Source organism: Thermobia domestica, chromosome 2 (genome assembly GCF_964235325.1).
Source record: "Thermobia domestica chromosome 2, izTheDome1.hap1.1, whole genome shotgun sequence".
Lineage (NCBI taxonomy): Eukaryota > Metazoa > Arthropoda > Insecta > Zygentoma > Lepismatidae > Thermobia > Thermobia domestica.
Window position 1 is genome coordinate 58,341,181 of NC_137455.1, and position 26,177 is coordinate 58,367,357.

Genomic DNA, 26,177 nt, shown 5'->3' on the forward strand with positions numbered 1-26,177 from the left:
GTATTTATTCCTGGTTCAAAAGATGCTGATTCTGTTGGATTTTTTTTACACACACGCACTTATGGTTTAAAATTACGTAACTGATTCATACTAGCTTTGCTATATTGAATAACTTATACTAAAAATACAAATCACTGAGTAAAGTAAGGTATATTTATAAAAATAATAGTGACAGTTTCACCAACTAACTTAATATATTGGCTTCATCACACACTGTAAAAACAAGACACACTTGCGTCTAAATATATAACAAAATCCCAGAAAGTGGATCTGAACCATGATTGGCTGATCACAACAGATTCAGCCAATCATAACAAAAGTTGACAAAAATGAAACTAAACACCGCAGATCCATTTCCCTCCCTGGTCCAGTGGGGAAACTAAACTACAAATTAAGTCTTTCCAATAACTTGCGCCACTGTTCGTCAATTTTAAGTCCTGCATTCCAATTCATAACAGTTTTTCTCTTTCTTAATGAATCTGGCCTCCTTCCAGTTTCTTATTAATGTCCTTTATTCCCGTGCTAACACTTCAATCTCGCACCAATTAATATTATGCCCCATGTTCCTCACTTATTGGAAAGAAAAAAAATGCTATTTTTAAATCTCATCATCTTGGTGGTGTTTTAACCGTTCTTTTAGTCTTTTCCCCCCGTTTCACCAATATAACAACTATTACAATCACTGCACCTTATCTTGTAAACCACTCTTCTTCTTTCCACCAGCTCCTCACGGGTTTCTTTCTTCTCTTCTTTCTTCTTTTTCTTCATGCGTAACACTTCCAATAGTCTCCTACTCGCTTTCCTGTATGTTTAAACGTTCCCGATTTCCTTTAGAGCTCTCTTGATTATCTCAGTATCTTCTATACTTTCTATTCCCCACCATGGCTTATTTTCCTCCCCTCCATCTTCTTATACTCCTTCTTACTGTTCTGATCCTTTCTTCTTTCCTTTTTATCCTTAACTTTCTTTTACAATATCCGTTGGTCTCCAGTTGGTTGTGAAATTTGCCTTTCTCTGCCTTCCTTCTATCACTACTAATCCACATGATCCTCTCCTCCATATTTTCTATGAAATTTCTCTTTGTTGATCGATCAATATCGCTCCTTTTATGACAGAAGTTCCCTAATGCACACTTCTGGAACCATTCTGTGACCAACTTGACTCCTCCCTACTTATTTTCACGTCTGGAAACACAATAGCCCCTTCAGCTTCTATTTCCAATTCCAGTTTTATGCCCTCCTCTTGATCTTCTATTCCTTCACAAATTTGGTAAGTTGTCTGAGTGCCTTTCCATATCCCGAAGCAATCATCGGCATACCTGTTGAAAAACATAAGCTTGTCCGTTGTCCCCTCCTTTCCTTTTGGCTTTCTTTTCCCACCTGTTCATCACTATCTCCGCCAATGCCGGACTCATTCTCGATCCTATACTCAGGCCCTCCTTGATCCTTGCTAATCTCTCTCCTATAACACAGAAACTGTTCCTCCATATGGTCTTCAAGGCTTCTTTGAGCTTTTCTGCACCCCAACCATGTATTTTCTTTTCTCCCATTTCCTGTCAGTGCTTTCAATATATATATATATTTCCTCTTCTAGCTCGGGAGCATTGCTTTCAGCTCAATGCTAAACAGCGTTCTACTCTTCATATGTCCCATGTTGTCCAGTCTGTCCGTAAGATCCTTAGAATTTTTAACACTTATCACTCTCCTGCTCTCTCCTTAAAACTTCAGCTATCCTCTTGACCTTCTCCAGCGGTTCACACAGATTCTCTCTGCAGTCAAGCACCGGCCTCAGCTTGCTGCCGGTGTACTCAAACCTGCACTTGATGTCTGGACTACCAAATCAAGATCTTCTCGACTGGAAGAACGAATTCTAACTTGACTTCGCATTCGGCGTGGCGAAGACTTACTATTCTGTGCGACCTGTGGAGCTGGACAAAGTATTCAGCATCTGCTTGTGGATGATCCTCATTATGCTCAACTTCGAGCTGACTTTACTCTACCAGCACTTACCAACACTGCTCGGAGGTGATCACCGAACGATCTCTAAACTTTGTTTCTTCGTCACCACCATGGCCTACCTACATCGTAATTGTCCGAGTGTTTATAACTCATTTCATGCTTCCTCCTAGGTGTTTGTCTCCTGTCTATTGCTAGTATACGCATTTTTAGTTTCTACTTCAATTGACAATCCCGACTAATATCTGACTTCATCTTTCGTGCTAACTTGGACCTTCTTTAACCCTTGCCGCGTAGCCCCATGAAAAGTAGATAATATCCCACTGTTACTATCTTATAGATCTCTCTATTTTCTTTCATGGCAGACTTATTACTGAATTTTAGATAATGACTGGTGCAAAAAGACCTTTGCAGAATAACGCACCCAGTTCAATCTTTCACTCTTATGTTTGATTATCGATATATATGTGTAACCGTGTGTTAGTTGATGGGCAAACTATTTTTTTTTTTTTAATTTTTTAAATAAAGTTACATGTTAACAATTAGAGCTTTATTAAACAAAATTTTCACATAGTGTATAGCAGACCGAAGGCTCGGGCGCAACTAGTTTAATTAAATAATAAAAATATCGCATGAAAGTATATGCGATGGCAAAACTTCCTCATGGCGCCAGTTCAACTATGTAGGTGAGTTTTGCTTTCAGTTTGGGGACTGCTTGATTCCATGAGTGCTACGATGAAATTGAAACAAGAAAAATGTTTACATATTAATCAAAGGTAATTTTGCTAAATGTATAGGGTGACCAGAAAGTCTCTCTACACCAGCACTGTGTGTCCAAAACTTCCGTATGTGCACCTCCATTATCTCTGCACAACTTGATACGCCTGTCATCTTACTCATCCCGTTTTAGGACATGCGGTGTCACAACCTGGAAGGCTTCAATTATACATGTCCACAGAGCGTCATTATTCACGTACCGCTTCTTCCTGCGTGTAATTTGATATCTTACAGGGCAATGTCTGGTGTCGTAAGGTCCGGACTTCGAGATGACCAAGGATAAGGGATCTACACACTTACCACTAAGCCCTCTTTCAAAGTGAGCCACTGGTGTTTGCCATTGTTGTTCACCGAACACGGAAAGGCGAGACAATGAACTAGTTAAAGCAGACTTTCTCCTCCCTCTGTAGGCAGTCACATGGCAGTTACGCGGCAATCACGTCGCAGTTCACGTGAGGAGCACTGTTCTCATGTCAATGATCAGGATGGAAGGTTCAAATATTAATTATCTTGACGTCTTACATTGTTACACGAATTTAGTTCAGTTGTAAAGGTATTTTCTGGCCACCTTGTACTGATGGATATGATTATTAGGTGGACAACTTTAACCCTTCGGTAAGTGTGTCACGGTCTCAAGATTCCGGCTCGTGTTCATATTTATTTTTTCGCAGAGGTAGTGGGAGTGGAACCTCTTAGTACCTTTCTCTCCCGCAACGTCCTTCAATGTCATGTATGTGTCAGTGAGTTCCTCATTATCGTTGCGACTGGAAGTCAGTATACGGTCTACTTGGTCATATTACGTCTATTTGGTAATTTTTTTTTTTTTTGGTTGAAATATTCACAGTTCTGTGGAACGAAAATTAAAAATATTTCAATATTATAATCATAAGACTTTAGATCTTAAGAGGAATGTAAGAAAATAATAATAATAAAAAAATATTAGCTTCATTGCAATTATTTTGTCTCCTACTATTATTCAAAATTTGATGTTTTTCGGTGAATCTTTGATTTACAGTTCAAAAAGTATTTTTACTGTCAATAATTGAAATGATCATAGTTTAGGGTGACCAGATTCTGACAAGCCGAAAAGTAGGACACAAATATAATAGTATATGATAGTTTATTACGTCGATAATATTATGTTTGTTCTTATTTCATTTAACGTTAGCCTTCAGTTCTTCTTAATCATTCATTTTTTTAAAAAAAATATTCAACAAAAGTATTGAAGCAATTCAACATTGCACCAAGTACTTTTGTGAACGATAAATACAAGATCGATGAAACAATTTAAAACAATTCGATGACCTGTATAAAGGAGTCATTTTAATGGGAAAGAAAACTTATGTTGAAGCAGAAAATTTTAATGAAACATGAAAATGATCTTTTGAAGAGTGTTGAAAAACACAGTGGCCTATCATTAAGAAAAAGTGTCTGATTCAAAATGTGAATAAAGAATGAAAGATTAAAATATTGCAAATAAGTTGCCTCACGACATTTTAAAAAAGGACATTTCTTTATTTTCTAGGAGTCTTCGTAACACGCAGAACAGCTCTTTGAAAAAACAGTACTGTACTGCGAAAATCAGTACGTCTGGTCACCCTATTATATTGTATATTGATAAAGGTGATGGTAATATAAGACAACCATATTTAGCTCTAATAACGAGGCAGAATTCATAGAAAAAAAAAACCTGCCGCTAAGACTAGCCACACTAAAGATGTTTCAGAAATTCACCACACTTAAGAAGGGTTAAGAAAGAGTATAATTTACAAAGGAAGACCCACTCATCATAAAACACGTGTATAATTTGTCCCTTCTTCTTACAAATCAGGTGTTTGTAAAGCGGAACTTTAAACTATTTTTTTTTAACAGATTTAAAAAGAAAATTGAAATTAGAAGAAGTTAGTAAAATAAAGTTTTTTTTTTTTTTTTTTTTTTTTTTTTTAATGAACACAACAAATCTGACAACTGAGAGTACTCTATAGAAATGAAAGAACATAATTAATCACTATTAGTATACCTATCTTGTCCTGTAGTTTTGTTACTGTTTTGGTGTCTTTCATTAGCTAAAGAAAAATTTACTTTTATAATTTGTTTTCGCAAGTGAGACATTTGGTATCACCTTGTAGGAAGTAACTTTCATTAACAGCCTATTTATTATACAATATTCTAAGTATTCCCGGCGGGACCCCAGTCTTGGGAAGTAACGTAACGCAAGTAACGCGTTACTTGTAACGCGTTATTTTTTAAGTAACGTTTCCTAGTAACGCGTTACATTTTTCCAAAGTAACTGTAACGGTAACGCGTTACAGATTTTTAAGTAACGTACCTAGTTTGCGTTACTTTTTTCGCATTACATTTTAGATGAGTAACTATAATATATGTATATATTTTTTTCGGAAACAAATGTTTCTTTCCTGTAAGTGAATTTCTCAGAATGAAACAATGGAGCATGAACTACGTATGTCAGTGACCCACAGTCACCGACACACAGAGAAACAGATAAGTTCGTAGTGCCACTTGCTGTTTTTGGAAGATGAGGACAGCCTAAGGGAAATCACGTGTACTAATTGCAAGAACCTGGAAGATTTTGTGGTAGATTTTGACAGCTCCAAATCAATACATTCAGTGAGTGAACTAGGAGTGCAATGATACCGGTAGTCTACTTTACTTTGATTGGTGTTGTTTTTGTAAAGATGGAGAACGAAAATATTTTATCATTCGAACATTTGAAAGAATAGGGTCTACTTTTTTCTTAAGAGCTGAGGATGATGGTGGACAGAATTTAAAAGTAAAGCGTTTGAAATGCCCCGGCGGAAAATATTTATCAACAACTAGCGTGCCATAATTAACGATATGCAGTAAGAGGTTAATATGAATAAACTGTGTTCTAATGAGCAAGTCTTCTTTATTACTAGAAAATAGTTTGCTGATGGTATGTAATATTGGAGTTCTTTTCAGATCAGTTTGCTTATCCTAGAGTTCCGTTCATTATAGAGTTTGAAACTAGCTTTAAAAATCATGTATCGATTTTAGAGTTACTGGCAAGTTTTGATTCACCCTCAGTTCATGTGTTCTCACTTTATTAGTTGTAGTGTAATGTTTCTCTATATTCTGTATTTTTAATTTTACATAACATTATTACTATCATATAATTAGTTTAGCAGAATAATAATAAGCAACCATTTTTATCTAACGCATAGGGATGAGCACTAGTCGAGTTCCGCCGATTCAGTTTTTCGCGTCGAGTTTCGAGTCCAGTCGAGTTTGATAAATGGCTCGTTCGTTTTAACTCGTTTTGAAATCATGGCCTGATTACACTGGAAAGCGAAAGCCATGAGAAATGTAAGCGAAGTAGTAATATGGAATACTTTTAGTGTTGCTCACGAGAGGGGACACTGCTCGCATCTCGTCTCGTCTCGATAGCGAGACCACAAGAATTTTTTTATAACAAGCTCAGCTCGGCTCGGCTCAACTGAGAAGATGGCTCGAGCGGGCTCACTTGGGGTGAACCATCGGCTCGAGCTGGCTTGGTTGGGATAAGCCAACTGCTCGGTTCGGCTCAATTGAGCCGAGGGCTCTAGCCGAGTCGGTTGGGTGAGCTGTTGGCTCGGCTCACTTCTCGGTTCGGGTCGATAGTGCATGAGCTGTGAGCCGAGCTGCTCGAGTTGCTGACAATTCTAAACCCGAGACGAACAGTTTTGAAAATATTTGGCCAATACCCTATAAGTTTTAACAGTGTTTGGCTCGAGCCCGAATTCTCAACCTAGGCCCTCAACCCAAATTCAGAAGCTAGTGAACAATGTCCTTGACTTCAACAATCTCTAGACTTCACGACTACCGAGGTTGGCAATCAACTAGCTTTTTGTATTCAAATACAAACCGCCTATTTTCTGTGTTTATAGACAGTGTTGTTATAATTAATAATAATAATAATAATAATAATAATAATAATAATAATAATAATAATTTGTAGTAGTAGTAGTGTCATTGATAGTAATAATTATATTGTCTATGTAATATACTTCAAGAGTACTCGAAACGACACACCGGATTTCGCTCGACTCGACTCGAAACTCTGCCCCAATTCGAGTCGAGTTGGAGGAAACTTTTCCAGCGGAGTTCTCGGGTCGAGCTCAAAGATTTCTGTTTCTAGTCGAATCGAGTTAAAAAAAAAAAAAAAAAACTCGCTTGAACTCGCTCGTGCCCATCCCTACGAATAACGCAGTATGGCATTTTATCAATGTTACAACATTATATGAAAATGTTTATATATCAAGTAAAAATTTGTCCTTGCATTTATAAAAGCGATTCAGAACGTGCAATAATAATAGTAATAATAGTAATAGTAATAATAATAATAATAATAATAATAATAATAATAATAGAGGTAGTAATAGTAGTATGGAAAATTGAAGTACCGTAATAATTTTTTCCCACATATTTAAAGTTTCGGACCTAAAAGTTTACTTTTGAAGTAAAGTAACAGTTACTTTTGGGGGCAAGTAACGCGTTACTAACGCGTTACATTTTAAGAGAAAGTAAAGTAACTTGTAACGCGTTACATTTTTACAAGTAACTTACCCAACACTGGTGAGACATTTGGTATCACCTTGTAGGAAGTAACTTTCATTAACAGCCTATTTATTATACAATATTCTAAGTATTCTCGGCGGGAGCTCATGTCGTTCGGATTCCACGTTAATCAGTAGGTACACGTCTCCTATAGCCTCGCTGCTGAACGGAACGTTAAACTCAAAATCAACTCAACTCAGTATTCTAAGTTGCTATTATTGTTTCGTGTATTTTCTGTGTATATGAAAAAAAATACTCAAATTCAATATCTTGTACGGCATATTAAATTTCTATTATGTTTCATGTATTTTCTGTGTATAGGGAAAATATCCTGTATATTTTCAAATTCAATATCTTACACAGTATACTAAATATCTATTGTTCTGAGTATTTTCTGTGTATGTGCAAAATATCCTTTTCATGTTTTTCCTACTTATTGACAATATGTAGCTAATTCTGTATTTCAGTTAGTGTTTCTGTATTTTGTATATCTGTTTGCTTAGTTTCTTTATATATATATATATATATATATATATATATATATATATATATATATATATATATATATATATATATATATATATATATATATATATATATAAATATACAATTGTACTTTGTCTCCTTTATGTATGGCAAGCATATTATTGTGATGTTTTACTATCGTTCGAATACGTACAGTCATGTTCAAATTGATTGTCGCATATATATATGTTGTTGTAAGAATAAATTTGATAACGATTTCACACGATATTTCGTATAATATTAGTATATGTATAATCGGCAAAGAAATGTATGTGGCAAATTTCGTGTCAAAAGAGCAGTAAATAAGAACAGTAAAACGAAAATAAAACTTTCTTGTCCATTTAGCAACATTTTGTTTTACTCACTCTAATTTTCGTACTTATAATTCTTTTCCTATGAAATTTATCACAAATACACATTTCCCAATTATACACATAGTATCAGTATTAAAAGTACCCTGCAAAATCATCAAATTATATTTCCACAGCATGACAGTTGTAGATATCCGACAATCATTTTAGACATCAGTGTACGTAATGCTGTTGTACTGCCTCTTAATGCAAAAGTTAGCTCGTTGGGGGCGAATGGAAAGTGAATAATAAATAAATAAATAAATAAAAATAAATTAGCTTTCATTGATGGCAAATCTACGTAACACTAGTGTAAAATAATAATAATAATAATAATAATAATAATAATAATAATAATAATAATAATAATAATAATAATAATAATAATAATAATAATAATGGAGTGAATTGTTTGTGTAGGTGTAGTACAGGAACGTCCCGTCACGTATCATATCTTTTACTGTCAATTAGCCAGGTTAAGAATCTATAAAATTTACCGAAAATACGTTCCAAATAATCCTGTGAGTACTGAAGTTAACTTAGAATACAAAAGGTTTTATTCTCTTGAACATACAGCATTGACCCTTGCACCATCAAAGCGCTGTCTTTACCTCTAGCTAGAAAATTAGTTTTACGGCTTCTTTCTTTTTTTATATATTTAAGATGGTTACAATACCTTGTACAAGTATCGTATATCAACTCTGAATATGTATATTCAAAAGATATGTGAATCCAAACCTAAAATACAACTACAATAAAAGTGTTTGACGACATCAGCAATTAAAGGAAGGTTGGTGCAGAAAACAAACTTTTCCCAAACACTTACGTGCAACAACTTCAACAGTTATTTATATTTGAATAAAGCACTTGGCACAGCCTAAAATATATCAGCTCATTATCATGCCACAACTTCAAATAGACATTGTACGCTGCACTGTCAGTTATGGAGAAAACAATTCGTACATGCATACACAACTACTTCTATGGACGAAGACACTGCTAACACATCTTACATGAAATTGCTTTACACAGTGATAAATCATAGAGTTAGGCCTTCAAAAGAATAAGGTAAGCAAATATACTACTTCGTCGAACCTGGGTCGTGAATTACAAACTATGATGATGATACCTTTGAAATTCTGAGCACAAGCATTATACTAATATACGAACAGAATTCCTTTACATTTGGGGCCGCGGTGGTTCAGTGGTAGAGCGTTCACGTCTGGTGCTTGGGGTCCCGGGTTCGATCCCAACCCCCGCCAAGTGAACTTTGTGGTGGACAAACACCGCGTGCGTGGGTTTTCTCGGGGCTCTTCCGTTTCCTTCCACTTTCTTCATTCCACCCTTTCTTGCATTACTCATCACCGTCTCCTTTAGCCTAACCGACATAACCGTGGGACGTAAAACTCAAAGATTTCAGAATTCCTTTACACTAGAGGCGGACTGGGAGTACAAGGACTCTCCCAGAGAATGATGCTTAAGGACCTTGATGAATACAGAGTTGGTCTGGAGCCTGGACTGCTCTTTTAGAAATGAATCCTTAGCTGGAGAACCCCCGCCCCCCACGAAATGTAAAAGTTGTGCATGGTATCTCTAGCCAAGTATTATTTCGCTTTCCCACTAGAGTGCGTACAGAAAAGTTTCATCTTGTTTTTACTTTTCCTTAGCTACTTCTTTTTATTTTTCTCTGGGGGAAGGGGAGATTTATCGAGTAGCTTGAAGGCCTCCACGCGGATTAATCCTGCACTGGCCGTGGGTAACGTCTACCTCTTGTTATTTTTATTGATGTAAATTGCTTTTGTCTCTCACATCCCACAAATTCAAATAAATGAATGAAAAAATATAAAAAAAAATATGAAGCTTACCTTTACCGCTTGAGAAATTGGTAGAAAAAAGTTTTCACTGCTCTGAATCACTTCCAGCTGCCACAGGTGCATTATTTTCTGCTTCTTTACGTTTCTGATATCCGGATTTTTCTTTCTTTCGATTTTGTGTTAATTGTGTACCTTTTCTCGATTCCACCACTTTCATTTTAAAGAAAACCAAATCCGCCAAATGAAACCATTCTACGCTTAGAGTATCGCGTATAGAACATAATACTTACTACAGTTTTGGCGTCACAAATATGAAGCTATTTGTGTACTGTACGTTCTAACCGTTAGCAATGGTCGCAGACCTAATGGAATTGTGTTGAAACTGAACTAGAATACTCCGAATAATGTTTACTTAGCTAGAATGGAGTTCATTTCTAACACTTTTCAATTCTACCTTTAAAAGAAAAAGGAACAAGTTCGGGTTACAACAATGAGCGCAGTTCTTTTTACGTTCCCAGGTTTTAGATGGTATTGAAAACCATCTGTGTTGGAAGATAAATAAATAAATAAATAAATAATAATAATAATAATAATAATAATAATAATAATAATAATAATAATAATAAAACTGTGATTTTATGATTGTAAAATTTATTTTCTAGAGATTGGAAAGGTGAGATTATGCTTTATTGCTAATCGCTTTGAAACGAAGTGTTAAAAAAAACTACCAGAAAGTTCGTTAATCGGGTTCCAAGTTACGACAACGATTAATTGTAATATCTTTTCGTGGCCTGTTTGTTTCAGGTGCCTCTTAGTATTAAAGACCCATATGACTTGTGTAATCCATGTTTCCCTAGGATGAATTATTCCACATAACACATTCAAATTATATTATTTTTAATGTTACTATTAGTAGCGTAACTAGGATCGCGTGCCCCCAACCCCTTGCAATATTACCAAATGGGCCCCCGTCAATATTCGTGCAATATTGTTAGGTATATCGAATTAGAAACTCCATCTTGCTATTCCCCTTTATCTTTATCGACTCAAACTAAAAAAAAAAAAAAAAAAAAAAAAAAAAGCATCAGCAATCAAGACCACCTTCTATCCGAGTTTTGACAAGTAAAAAATTTTTAAGAAATCGTAAGTTAAAAAAAAAATTTGCAAGAAAGGAGTGGTGCGTTTCCATTGGGTTTAGTATTTCCCGTGTACTTTATATATACGATATAAAGAAACTGCCCCAATCTAATGTTTTCTTAATTCCCACAGCTTTGTAATGTCTTTGTTACTCTTGGATAAGAACATGGAGAATATTCCATGAAAATTCTTTTACAGTAAGAAAACAGTGTTAGACATGGAGCTGGAAAAGTGAGTTATGGCGTTGGAAAGAACTGAGTCCCCTGACCACAGCGGTGATGTTAGAAATCGGCCCCGTGGCTCGAAACCCAAGAATTCAGGCATCGCATGTTTGGCCTCAGGTATCTTCTATTCGATATCAAATATATTGCGCTGTTCCTTACTGACATACAGCATCACAGTATAACATTCAGCTAGGATAGTTAGGCAACTTACTTTAGTGAGCAAAAAACATGGAGAATATGGCATGAACACCCTTTGGGGCCCGATTTCTGGGCCTTTAGGCCTGTTTTCTGACATCGCCGCTGTGCTCAGGTAACGATTATTTATCGCCACAATTCGCGTCCAACAACGCGCCGTGTCTAACACGGTTTCCTTACCGTAGGAGAATCAGTTCCATGCTCTTTATATGTTGTTGATTGCACATCACATTATTGAATACATAAATTATGAACGAGATTATATTTTTGACTTACATGTATTTTTGATAAAATTATCTTATTGGTTTTTCAACAAAAGGCTACGGGTTGGGCAGGGGTCCCTTTCCCTAGTGTCTCCCCCCTTCGCTGGCACTACTTGCCCGTTAGTTACGCCACTGGTTACTATGAACGAGAAAGGAGTTTTGAATTAGTAATAACTAATCAAGCAATATCTTAAGTGATTTTGCAGAGGGCAGGTCCCACCCGGTCCCAGTCCGCCCCTGCTTTACACACACAGCTGCCTTTTGAAAGTTTCAATGTTTCTGTATTACTTTAGAACTTACCAAATGTGTGCGTTTACTGAACTTGGTTAGTTGAGTGGCTAGTTATCAAAACAAAAATAATTGTGAAACTAAGTATAAATATACAATCGTACCAAGCAGAACTAGAACTCTGAGCTTTAAATACACGTAATGATACAACAATATACACTGAAGATTACACCAAGTAATGAAAAAGAAAACGTATATTCCTAAACACGAAACACCTTTCATTAAAGGTTTTACCATCTTTCGAACATCAATATAGTCGCCTGCCTTCACAGTTCCTAAAATTTTTCACCATAGCTTACTTGTTGCATAAGAAGGGAAGGCAATAAATAGAAAATTGTGTTCTATAGGAACTACGAACTGATAACTAACAAAGGAAAGTAAATTTGAATGTCCTCCCTTGAGTTTAGTAACTTTAACACGAAGTTAATAACTCGCTGACTAATCTTGAACTTAATGCTGTAGAACTGAGACCAATGATGTCCCTCGAGTCTGGAGTTTACTGGTTCGAATCCCAGTACATATTCGCTATAGAGGTTTGTAAATCAACAATCACTACGTATAGGAAAAATCCTCTCTACCGCTGTCGTCGGAAGTGTTAACATTTTCACTGGTGTAGATCGTACAGATTGTCTAGGAAGAAGGTCCAGAAAATCATGGTAATACCTCCTGATTCCGTTTTGCTGAACAAATTAATTCTACGCTGTGCACTCAACGAGTCGTCTTTTCATCATAGCACAGACACATTGCACAAAGAATATCAAGCGCATAACTAGCAAAAACTTGAATCAAGGATGATCAAACTGCGAAATCGGTCTTGAGAGAATGGCATGGAGATTTTAAAAAAATCGGAAAGGTTTTTTTTTTTTTATTGGATAGAAAAGGGTGCATAACAGCTAGGATATGGGGGTAATATAGTTCGACCAATCAAAAATAAAATAAAGCCTTATCTTACATTGTTATAACGGTACAACAATATAAATGGAAAGAAAAAAAACTGTAATGGCGATTAAAAATGCGAGTAATTTCCCTAATATAAAACGTTAAAATGTTACTAAATAGTGCTATATAATTAGTTCCTATCAAATAATTACAGATTTTTACTTTGGTTATATAAAAATGAACTAATTAAAAGTTCAGCTAAATACCAGTGGAAATAAAGAATTAAAAGAATCTAAATTGTGTTGAAAATATATATGTAACGTATTGCTAAGAGCATATAAAAGAGACTTTTTCTCAGTTGAAACTAAATGTAGGAGCTCTGATTCAATGATTAAATTACACTAGTTAACAAAGGTTTTGTTACATAAAAGGAAATACCTGTTCTTAAAGGAACTTTTTGCGCTGAATTCGAATATGCACTCGGTTTTTCTCCATCACGTACGATTTTCCCGTAACAGAGGGATTTTCCAGGGATTTTCGGGAAAATCCCTAAAAAAATTCCCTTTTCGTTTATTTTACACCCCAAGATCTTGTCCCCTTGCATATACTAACATAGAAATTATACCTAAGTATACTTTGATTCATATTTAACAAACCCTCCAAGTTTCGTAATAATCGCTTTATTCTTTCTAGAGAAATAAATATGTTTGTATGTATACTGTGTGTACTGTTTATTGCACCTTATAGTAATGCTTTCAGATCTCTTAAGTTGAGGTAAAACGTTTTGCTTTATTACCACAAACACATATATAAAATATAATACAATATAATTTACAAGTGTGACAATTTACAATAAACAATAATACAAATGTACCAAAAGGTCATGAAAAGACAATCAAAACTATCACAATATATGAAACTTCCATTGGGTTACAAAAACGTACACTACTTCCTTCTTTTGTAAGAAATGTTGCATTCTCTAACAAGATCCCAACAATAGTCCCCCATCATTGAAGGATCCCATCGTCCCTGGTACCTTTTCTCCATTGCCATTATATCTTGGTGGAATCTTTCCCCCTGTTCGTCGCTGAGAGCACCTAGGTTAGCAGGAAAGAAGCTGAGGTGGAGTGCAAAAAGTGGATTTTTAAAGACATCCTACAACCCAACTCTTTGTATTTCTGTATCATGTCCTGTACGATTTCTGTGTAACTCTCAGCTTTGTTATTGCCCAGAAAGTTGCGCACAACACACTTAAATGCTGTCCAGGCAGCTAGCTCAGCACTGTTTAACTTGCTGTCAAAGCTATCATCAAGCATTAATTTCCTAATTTGGGAACCAATAAACACTCCCGCTGAAATCTTAGCATTACTCAGGTTAGGGAACTTATCTCGCAAATACTTGAAACCTTCACCAGATGTGTCCATGGCTTTGACAAAGTTTTTCATAAGTCCTAACTTGATATGAAGTGGCGGCAGTAATATCTTATTAGGATCTACCAAAGGAGCGTATTTAACGTTGCATTCTCCAGGTACGTAATTCACTCTAGGTTCCCATTCCTTCACTTCATAATGTTTGTCATCAGCTCGGCTATCCCATAAACATAAAAAACATTGGTACTTCGTGTAACCGCACTGCAGTCCTAATAAAATACCAACTACCTTGAGATCACAACATATTTGCCAACAATGGTCCTTGTAATTTATAAGATTTAGCAAAGTTGACATGGTGTCATAGGATTCCCTAATCTTCACTGAGTGCGCAAGTGGTATAGAAGGTTTTTTATTTCCATTATGTAAAAGGACAGCTTTAAGGCTGACCTTTGACGCGTCGATAAATAACCTCCATTCTTCTGGAACGTAAGGAATTCCTAGCTCCGCCATCAACCCATTTATATCCGTACATACGCACACATTATCTTGCATTGAGAAATAGCTTGAAAATTGAACATGCCTTTTTCTGTACACTGATATGTTCGTTTCTGCATCCAATAAGTTCCACTGCTGGAGCCTTGATCCCAGAAGTTCCGCCTCTTGTTTTGTCAGGTGCAAATCACGGACTAGGTCATTAAGTTCACATTGCCGGATGAAATGTGGCTCGCGAACACAGTCAGGGATGAACGTTGGATCCTTGGATGTACATGTTGATGTCGATGGTTCATCAAGGTCATGATCATCAGAGTCATTTGGCCATATCTCTTCCCAGTTGATAGGGGGCTCGGGAAGTGGAAGTTCATCCCCGTGCGGAATAGGTCTAATTGCGGATTTAACGTTGGAATAACTTATTGTGTATTTGCTTTTTTTAGAATGTCCCTTAACTACTGTGAGACAAAAATAACAATCATCCAGATGGTTGGTGGGTTCTCTCCACACCATTGGTACAGCAAATTTCATGAACCTCAGTTTCCCTTTGGCCCATGCAAGTAAAGTGACGTAGCACGACGCACAAATTATGTTGGGTGCCCAAGTTTTGTCCTGATCTCCCACACGACATCCGAAATATATATAATATGCTAGTTTCACCGATGGCGTAATGGATCTACACTGTCCTTTAACTACAAACTGGCCACACACATAACAAAAACTATTTAGTGAGTTAACACACGAACGCCGTCCTTTTGACGCCATTGTACTGATCACAAACTAAACGTCTGGTCTTAGTTGGGTATAATGCCGTTAAGATCAAACATGAAAGCACTCTTAGCAGCAAAGACAACTTTGAAAGTGAAGTAGTGTTAAACCACACGTCAATATAAAAATGTACAAAACTCCCTCACCAGGTGTCAAGAACACAAGAAAGAAAGAAAGAAATGCGCGGGGGGAGGGGGGAAACGATACCGTAGTAAAAAATTCAGACTGCATTAGTTCATTGTTGTCAACAATGAGTCTGTATTCCATTCTTTCTTTCTTTTGCATTCTGTTACATTTGATAACAAATATTGATAACCATTTCATGAACAAAACGAAAAAACTTGGAGAATTGTATATATATGTATTAAGATATACATATACTGTACGTTTAAAAAAATATATAGGTTGGAAGTACATTCTATTTTTATACACGTTTCTAATTTACAGAGCAATACAAGTGTGTTGTTGACTATTGTAAATATTCATTTTTATGTCTGTGTTTGTAGTAATAAAGCAAATCGTTTTTACCCCAACTCAGGAGATCTGAAAGCATTACTATCAGGTGCAATAAACAATGCACACAGTATACATACAAATATATTTATTTCTCTAGAAAGAACAAAGCGATTTTTACGAAACTTTTAGGGTTTATTAAATATAAATCAAGGTATACTTAGGTATAATTTCTATGTTACTATATGTAAGGGGACAGGAGCTAGGGGAATAAAATATCTGAAAAAGGGAAATTTTTGAGGGAATTTCCCGAAAATCCCTGTTACGGGAAAACTGTACGTGATGGAGAGAAACCGAGTGCATATTCGAATTCAGCGCAAAAAGTTCCTTTAAGATCAGGTGATTTTTCTCATGTAATAAACAAAAAGTTTAAATTTGTTAACTAGTGTTATAAAAGGATATAAAGATCAACGTTGTACAGTACATATAAAAAAAATCTGGTTGCCTGTACACAGGATACAAAATAAAGGAAAAGAACATTAATGAAAACACAGTAAAACATATGTAAATGACTTTGTTGTAGCGAATTTACGAATTATACAAAGTTTCATTTACTTACGTTCACAAGTAAGAAGAAAAAGAAAATAGTCATATTCTTTATTATCTTCATTCTTGTCCAGTTCGTTGTCTTAAGACTACGAACGTATTTGACTTGAAGACGTATTTCTTTGTAAACGGGGAATAAAACAACACATTTTTTATTAATGAGAAACACATTTTTCTCTTAATGGGAACATTTCAACAATACTTTGTCAATGGGGATCACAAAACATGGTTTTGACAATATAGAACAGAACAACACGTTCTTGGCAATGCAAAAGACAACACGTTCTTGATAATGGAGGAGATAACACGTTCTTAACAATGGAGAAAATAACAAACAACACGTTGTTGACAATGGAGAAGATGACACACGTTGTTGATAAAACATGTTCGTGACAATGAAGACAGCAACCACACGTTCTTTGACAGTGCGAAAGACAGCAACAACACGTTCTTTGTAAATGGGGAAAACAACAACAACACGTTCTTTGGAAATGAGGAAGACACATTTTTGGCAGTTTGAAAGAAAACGCAATTTTGCTTATCGGGGAACACTACAACGCATTCTCTAACGGGGAACACAAGAACATATTCTTTTCCAGTGGAGAACACAACAACACATTCTTTGCCGATGGAGAACACGATGACAATGCATTCTTTGCCAATGGAGAACACGATGACAACGAATTCTTTGTCAATGAAGAACACAACACATTTTGTCAGTGGGGAAATCAGCAACACATTTTGTCAGTGGGGAAATCAGCAACACATTTTGTCAATGGGGAAATCAGCAACACATTTTGTCAATGGGGAAATCAGCAACACATTTTGTCAATGGGGAAATCAGCAACACATTTTGTCAATGGGGAAATCAGCAACACATTTTGTCAATGGGGAAATCAGCAACACATTTTTGTCAATGGGGAAATCAGCAACACATTTTGTCAATGGGGAAATCAGCAACACATTTTTGTCAATGGGGAAATCAGCAACACATTTTTGTCAATGGGGAAATCAGCAACACATTTTTGTCAATGGGGAAATCAGCAACACATTTTTGTCAATGGGGAAATCAGCAACACATTTTTGTCAATGGGGAAATCAGCAACACATTTTTGTCAATGGGGAAATCAGCAACACATTTTTGTCAATGGGGAAATCAGCAACACATTTTTGTCAATGGGGAAATCAGCAACACATTTTTGTCAATGGGGAAATCAGCAACACATTTTTGTCAATGGGGAAATCAGCAACACATTTTTGTCAATGGGGAAATCAGCAACACATTTTTGTCAATGGGGAAATCAGCAACACATTTTTGTCAATGGGGAAATCAGCAACACATTTTTGTCAATGGGGAAAGTCAGCAACACATTTTTGTCAATGGGGAAAATCAGCAACACATTTTTGTCAATGGGGAAAATCAGCAACACATTTTTGTCAATGGGGAAAATCAGCAACACATTTTTGTCAATGGGGAAAATCAGCAACACATTTTTGTCAATGGGGGAAATCAGCAACACATTTTTGTCAATGGGGAAAATCAGCAACACATTTTTGTCAATGGGGGAAATCAGCAACACATTTTTGTCAATGGGGGAAATCAGCAACACATTTTTGTCAATGGGGGAAATCAGCAACACATTTTTGTCAATGGGGGAAATCAGCAACACATTTTTGTCAATGGGGGAAATCAGCAACACATTTTGTCAATGGGGGAAATCAGCAACACATTTTGTCAATGGGGGAAATCAGCAACACATTTTGTCAATGGGGGAAATCAGCAACACATTTTGTCAATGGGGGAAATCAGCAACACATTTTGTCAATGGGGGAAATCAGCAACACATTTTGTCAATGGGGGAAATCAGCAACACATTTTGTCAATGGGGGAAATCAGCAACACATTTTGTCAATGGGGGAAATCAGCAACACATTTTGTCAATGGGGGAAATCAGCAACACATTTTGTCAATGGGGGAAATCAGCAACACATTTTGTCAATGGGGGAAATCAGCAACACATTTTGTCAATGGGGGAAATCAGCAACACATTTTGTCAATGGGGGAAATCAGCAACACATTTTGTCAATGGGGGAAATCAGCAACACATTTTGTCAATGGGGGAAATCAGCAACACATTTTGTCAATGGGGGAAATCAGCAACACATTTTGTCAATGGGGGAAATCAGCAACACATTTTGTCAATGGGGGAAATCAGCAACACATTTTGTCAATGGGGGAAATCAGCAACACATTTTGTCAATGGGGGAAATCAGCAACACATTTTGTCAATGGGGGAAATCAGCAACACATTTTGTCAATGGGGGAAATCAGCAACACATTTTGTCAATGGGGGAAATCAGCAACACATTTTGTCAATGGGGGAAATCAGCAACACATTTTGTCAATGGGGGAAATCAGCAACACATTTTGTCAATGGGGGAAATCAGCAACACATTTTGTCAATGGGGGAAATCAGCAACACATTTTGTCAATGGGGGAAATCAGCAACACATTTTGTCAATGGGGGAAATCAGCAACACATTCTTGAACAATAGGGGAGTACATTAGCACATTCTTGGACAATAGAGGAGTACAACGACTACCCACACTATTTCATTGAGTAGCGTTAAGTACGAAGTAAATACGCAGAGATATTTTAGGATTATTTTTCAGTAACAATAAAAAAGAGATTATTCATTCTTAACTATAAACTTTTGTTATCTGTCTTCCAGATGTGATGTTGTTAATGTAAACTTGAAAGAGAAACCTGAATGGCTATTTGAAAAGAATTCTGCTGGCAAAGTTCCTGTGCTGGAAGAAGCCGGTGGGAAGATAACCACAGAAAGCCTTGATATTTCAGACTATCTGGATGAAAAGTACCCAGAGCCTCCAATGTATTCGAAGGATTCTGAGCGTAAAAAGAGAGACAAAGAGCTTATGGCTCAATTTGACAAGGTATGTGACTTGAAGTATATTTGAAAGTGCATTTTAATGTATGACTTGTTTTTGTTTATTTTTGTTCATATAGTGGTTATGAATCACAAATTTCACAATATTGTTAGCGTGTAATGAAAGAAAAGCTTTGTCTGAACATGGATCATACCAGTCGATAAATATCTTTGAGCTGAACAAAATATGAATGAGTGAAATCTCGTGCTTAGTTTTCGAGAAAATCACAAAAAGTAATTTGATTGTAAACCTAAAAATTTAAAGCTGTATGAGAACCACATTACCCACTAAAATAAAACTAACACTGAAATATACCTTTTATGAAGCTCTGTATTATGACACTAGCAAGAGGACAGTTCATAATATGATTAATGAGAGATAGCTTAAAATTATTATTAACTTTTGAAGTTTATTTTCTGTTTAATTAAAGTATTGTCCAAAATTTATATATATATCTGTTCTAAAAACGGCGTCAACGTACTACAGAACATTGTTCTAAAACTCAAAGCGAAAAAATATAGAATCGTATACCTTTTGGGTCCTTGTCTGGAGACACAACTTGCACTATGTAACAACGTTGCAGATAAAGAACTTCAGAAAAGATCTACCAATCCATCGAGTAGTTACGAGTCTTTCCAGATGGCAGTTAAAAGTCGAAAGACGTTGACGTTAGCACCACTTATTAATATAGCAATCGATGTAACTGCTTCATGGACTTGAGGAGCAATGTTAATGGTTCAAAGTTAATGTGCGACGTTGCCACATAGTGAAATTTTGATTCCCCATAGCGGCTATGAAGGAGACCTCGGAGGGTATACCAAACTATAGCATTTTCGGTTTATTTTGACCTGAAGAATAGCGCTCTTTTGTCCGTGGGGGCTATTTCTAGCACACCCGATATATATAATTAATTGGATAGGCTACAACAAGCTGAACAAAACGACCTGCTTGTGGTTAAATTCCCATGCGTAGTTTTTGACAAAATAGTTTTAAAATCTAGTTAGTAGTACATTGAAAAGTAGGACATTCAATTCCAATATTTATTTCTTTATGTACTGTATATAAAAGAAACTACCAACTTAAAAATACTGCTTTCACTTGATAATGAGCGTCGAGTAAACAGTCGAAATACTAGGAACTATATATTTTCATTCCACAGATACATTTTGAGGTTATATCTTTGATTATTATCTTGTATTATGTTTAGGTAGAAATAAGTTACCCACAGTGTTAAAAATATTTGTTTTTGACTTAATTACTTCTTCAGTGATATAAGTCTAGCGTCAGTGGCGGTCAGTGACTTGCGGAATGAAGGGAAGCAATAGTTAGGATACAAAATACTACAGATAAATGACATATATTACTTACTACGTTTTCCTTTTTGTCAAATTCTTGACCTGGCGTAGCATCACACTTTGAAAGGAGAAATCGCCATCTCAACTTTTCTTTTCCCCTGCAATAATACTTGAAGTCCAATTTCTTTCTTGCATATTGATAGAAAATGTTTGTGTTCACATCCGGGAGAGACTAAATACACAGGAGATGAACGTAGTACAATATATAATACTGGTAATCCACATTAAGCACAATCGGAGGTATGATTCCGGGAGAATTTCCTACGGGGCCACCTCCTGAAATCACCATTGGTACTTTTGATAAGACACGTCTTGTTTTTGTTTTACTCTGAATGTGCGGATATTTTTCGAGTTTGAGGGAATTTTGACAAAGTTGGAAGGATTTTTGTAATGAAACCTCGGCATCACTGAGTTTCAAGATACTGAGTCAGGTATTCTAGTACTGCAAAATTGCGTAGTTTCAAATTTTATACTAAAACTATAGGAGTTTTAATGTTACACTAAAATTTGTAGATTTCCATATCTTAATAGCTATATTGTGCCATTGTGCTTTGTCTTGAAGAAAAAACAGGTACTCATAAATTATAACGTAATATAACTGCAAACCGCGTATGCATTCTATCCTCATTTATATAGCTGTTTTCGTTTTACACTTCTATTCTGCAAAAATAATAAAGTTAGATGAAGTACTTGAAATTGTAATAGATGAATCGAGTGCAGTGTGATCGACTATTAGTTAATTGTTATGAATTGGAAAAGAATTACAGAAAAACCTACATTCATATAGTTTCTGGAATATCTGCACATGTGAGAGAACATTGTGTCTACAAATATATTAATGAATAAACTGTATGTTTATAATTTGTAAGACTGATAGAATACAAACGTGATACTTCAATGCACACACACACACCAAACACCTTATTTTATACTGCAAGCGTGATACTTCAATGCAAAACTCTTAATTCGTACATTTTAACATAGTTGTTTTCTTTCACAGGTGATCGATGCTACCAACAATGCTATTCGACGGGTGGACAATCGTCCTGCTGAGTCTTACTTGAACGACATCATTGTTGAGTTGGATGTTTTTGAAAAAGAATTGGCTTCAAGAGGAACAACTTTCTTTGGAGGTAATTTTCTTCAAATTTTGATGATTGGCAAAAATGAAAAGGTGCTAAGATTGTACACTTCTGGTCAGCAAAACCGAGATTGCCTCCCCCCCCCCCCAAAAAAAAAAGAAATAAAAAATACATAAGACAGTTAAGTCTGACTCTTATCTGCATTTTTTTAAAAGGTAAAATTGAAAATTGATGATACCTTCACTTAACAGGAGAGGGTTTTACAGATAGAATTGTATGTTAATTACTCTTGTATGTACACTCATGTCCAAAATGATTGTCGCATATCTATAACTGTCTTCTTGTAAGAATATAATTTGATAATGATTTTGCAGGGTATTTTTAATACTGATACTGTGTGTATAATCGGGAAATGTATATTTCTGGTAAATTTCATAGGAAAAGAATTATAAATACGAAAATTAGAGTGAGTAAAACAAGATGTTGCTAAATGGACAAGAAAATTTTATATTAGTTTTATTGTTCTTATTTACTGCTCTTTTGACATGAAATTTGCCACATACATGTCTCTGCCAACTATACACATACTAACATAATAAAAAATACCGGGCGAATTCGTTGTCAAATTATATTCCAACAACAACATATTTATAGAAATGCGAGAACAATTTTGGACACGAGTGTACACCGTAATTGTGCAGCCTATACGATGAAAACGTAGCTACTATCCAGAAAATTACTGTAATTTTGAAGTCGATTCAAAGAGTTTTTCGCACGCATTATTATTATCACTAGTAATACATTTTGTGTTAGTTGCTTCACTTGAACTTTTTGTCTGTATTCTTTCTGTGAATAACTTTCTTTTCTTGTAACAACAGTAGACATAAGAATAGACATTTTGCTCATGTTACGAAACTTGCATAAAATATATATTTTTATAATAATCTCATTCAATTCTCAATCACAAGCTTACGTGCTATTTACTTGGAAAAAATAAGGAAAATATGTTGTACCATGTGAGACACAATACTTTCTCATTCAACAATGTAGGACATGTTCTTATTTGTTATGCTAAGGCAAGAAGTGTCAAATTATTGCACTGACTCACATCACACACACACACAAATGATTCTTTTTCCAACACTGTTTTCGAAATATTCTGGCAACCAAACTAACGTAACAATTAAATAATAAAAGGAAATATAAAAAAAAAAAGTTCTTTAGAAGCACAGCGTATACTTTTGTGCATGAAGCTTGTGACTAAAGCTTATCAATAATAGTCAGTGCAAAATACATAGCACGATTGAAGGAAATCAAAGAACATTACAACAAGACAATGTAAGAATACCGAGTAACCACTGTAGACAGAGAAGCAGAACAGAAATTAGAGGAACTGAAGGCAAGGAAAATAATCTCTTATCAATTATCTGAAGAAGTAGGGAGTACAGAAGGGGGAATGTACTTGTGTGATTAAGTTGGTTGATTCTCTGTAGAAAGGGAGATGTGTGATAGTTATCTAAGATTACAGTAGATAGTACTTAGAGATCACGGTTAGTAGGATCAGCAGATAAGAGCCATACCTAGTAAATCTTCGACAGTTCCTAGACATTACTACGTAGTTTCGACTGTTTCTGTCTTGGCTGTTACGTGAAAACTAGTCACTTAGAAGATATTTACGGGAGAATTTTGTTCAAAATACCAATAGACGACCAATAATTATTCGTCCAATTTTTTGATTAGCTATGCCCTCACACACAATACCGTATTATATTATTTTAGGAAAACTCTCTTTTTGTTTGACAGTGATATACTGAAAGGATCTGCACCTTGACCGACTCACCCGTTCCTATCCTTTGGCGTGGGAGACTGGGTTTGATCCCGGCGGGAGCTTGTGGCTCGGATCCCAGGTTAAGCAGTAGGTTCACGTCTTATATAGCCTCGCTACTGAAAAGGATGGTAAACTCAAATCAAATCAAATCACCCCTTCATCCATACTTGTATTGCTTATCTTCCACCATGATTCACTCTGGTAACATTAGCACGTGATCTTGCAATTGAGAATGGCGCTCACCTCGGCGCTTCGAACTTAATTTTCTGTTCTTTAGTTTTTCTTTTCTACTTGTTTTTCCATTCGATGAAAACTGTAGCGAAAGTTCCCTATAATATACCTTTCTTGGTATGTTGGTGCGGAGTGGCTGATGGGTGGTTGGTAATAGTGTTTATTATTTTCTAGGAAGTTATTCGCAGCTGTTTCAATATCTTACAAATAAAATAATCGCTTGTTAAGTTTCAGCAAGTGGTTGAGTTTCCCAATTTTGAAAGGTCATAAATTTTTTTCTTCAAAAATCTGGAATTTGATAATTTTGCCAGATACGCCGTGTACATTATTTCTAACTAATACCTAGGTAATATTTATTGCTGTAATTGTTAATTTTCAGTAAGAAACTGAAAACAAAGCTTACTATTGTAATGGGTGGTACTTTGAATCCTACCTTGTTAACTACGTCTTTAAGAAGTTTTCCTGTAGGTTTTAAGTCACTGATCTTTTTCCAACATTGTGAAGTCTTTGATTTATCTGTTGAGAAATATCACACAATATCGGTGACATACTTTTTACGAAAACTCTTTAAGTATGCAATAAATAACGTAAATCCGTACTACCACTTTAAAAAATACTATTCAACATGTGTCAATTATTTTCTGTAAATAGAGAAAGGACGGTATATTTGTATAGTCAAATTAATATAGAAAGACTCAGAATATAGTCTGTATTTGTCGACAAACAGTGATGTTTCGTAAAATCTTATGAATTGTGAACTGGGTTTGAAGAGGAGGGGTGAGGCGGAGTTCTCGTGACGTAAATTTTCATTAATGCACTTCTAGAAGATGTTGGTTTTACATTAACTCTGTTTCAAAGTACCTTCCTGTTTTCACTGGTTTAGTTGCTGTTTTTTAAAAAATTGTATTGTTTGACAATATGCAACATTAAGTACATAAATTAGAATTCTGTAGATATGAAATAACTTTATATTATTACTTGGCAATATATTTTTGAATAGCATGAACACATAATTTTATGTACAGTCTATAACATAATTGGAAATTGCTAAAAAAAAAAAAAAACTATGACTGTTGCACATAAATTTTCATTTATTTCTTTCAAGCGTATGTAGGTGAGATGTAAATAGGTTTGCTAAGACTTTTAAATCAATCCTACGTGCAGACGAGGAAAACTTTAGTCTGCCATGATTATGAGCTTAGACTAAAGGCAATTATGATAAATGCATGCAAACAATAAAAGACGAAACTAGAGAAAACAATATGGGCACAAACCGAAGATCATACTTCCTTCTCTTCTTTAAATTTTGTAAGATCACACGCGACTCTAGCCATAGGAGGCGAATCACTTCACCTCTGAATGCCCTCATATCTGCAAGAGAGTAGAAGCATTTTGAAAGAAATTTCGTTGGTACTATTACTGTTTAGAAAATAGTTTTATTTATTATATGTAAAGGAAAAATATATTTGTAATTAAGTCAAATTATTGGTAACAGTAAGGAAAGTAATGTTCTTAAGAGTAAAAATTAATAATTTCGTAGGTGAACAACCTGGAATGTTGGACTATATGATTTGGCCATGGAGTGAGAGATCGAAGTTGCCTGCAATGTTTGGTGGAGAGGACTTTAAAGCACCGAAGGACAGGTTTCCTAATTTGGTAAGACAAAAATTAATTTTATATGTGCCTATCGTCATCACTTACGGCCCGTTGGTGAAGCTGGGATTACAGTCATTATTCAATTCTCTAATGGACTTTGACAGGCTTGACTAGTTGATCATGCAGAGTCATGCCATTCTTTCTGATGTCTTACGTTGGAATGTGTAGATAAAATCAATACATACAATGGCATGCTTGAATGTTTTCTAAGTTCATTAAAATCTGCAATTTGACAAAACTTAAATAGGTGTGTACAGATTATTGTCAGAGTTCTACACTAGAGCGTGATCCGTAAACAAGACGCTAAAATGTTTCGAATACGGAAGTTCATATTTATTATTGTAAATTGTATCTTTCACTTTTATTATGGAGTCAGTGTAGCACATTTCAGGATTCAATGTCAACGT

At 35.5% G+C, this 26,177-nt stretch overlaps 1 protein-coding gene across 1 annotated transcript in view; it reads left to right on the forward strand.

Moving 5' to 3' along the window:
• The window catches only part of LOC145672500 (pyrimidodiazepine synthase-like), a 99,965-nt gene that overhangs the window by 57,579 nt on the left and 16,209 nt on the right, over positions 1 to 26,177 (forward strand). Inside the window, exons 3-5 of the mRNA XM_081741665.1 lie at positions 19,402 to 19,624; positions 21,974 to 22,106; positions 25,655 to 25,770. Coding sequence (XP_081597791.1) covers positions 19,402 to 19,624; positions 21,974 to 22,106; positions 25,655 to 25,770 — 472 coding nt within the window. The remainder of the gene's footprint in view (positions 1 to 19,401; positions 19,625 to 21,973; positions 22,107 to 25,654; positions 25,771 to 26,177) is intronic.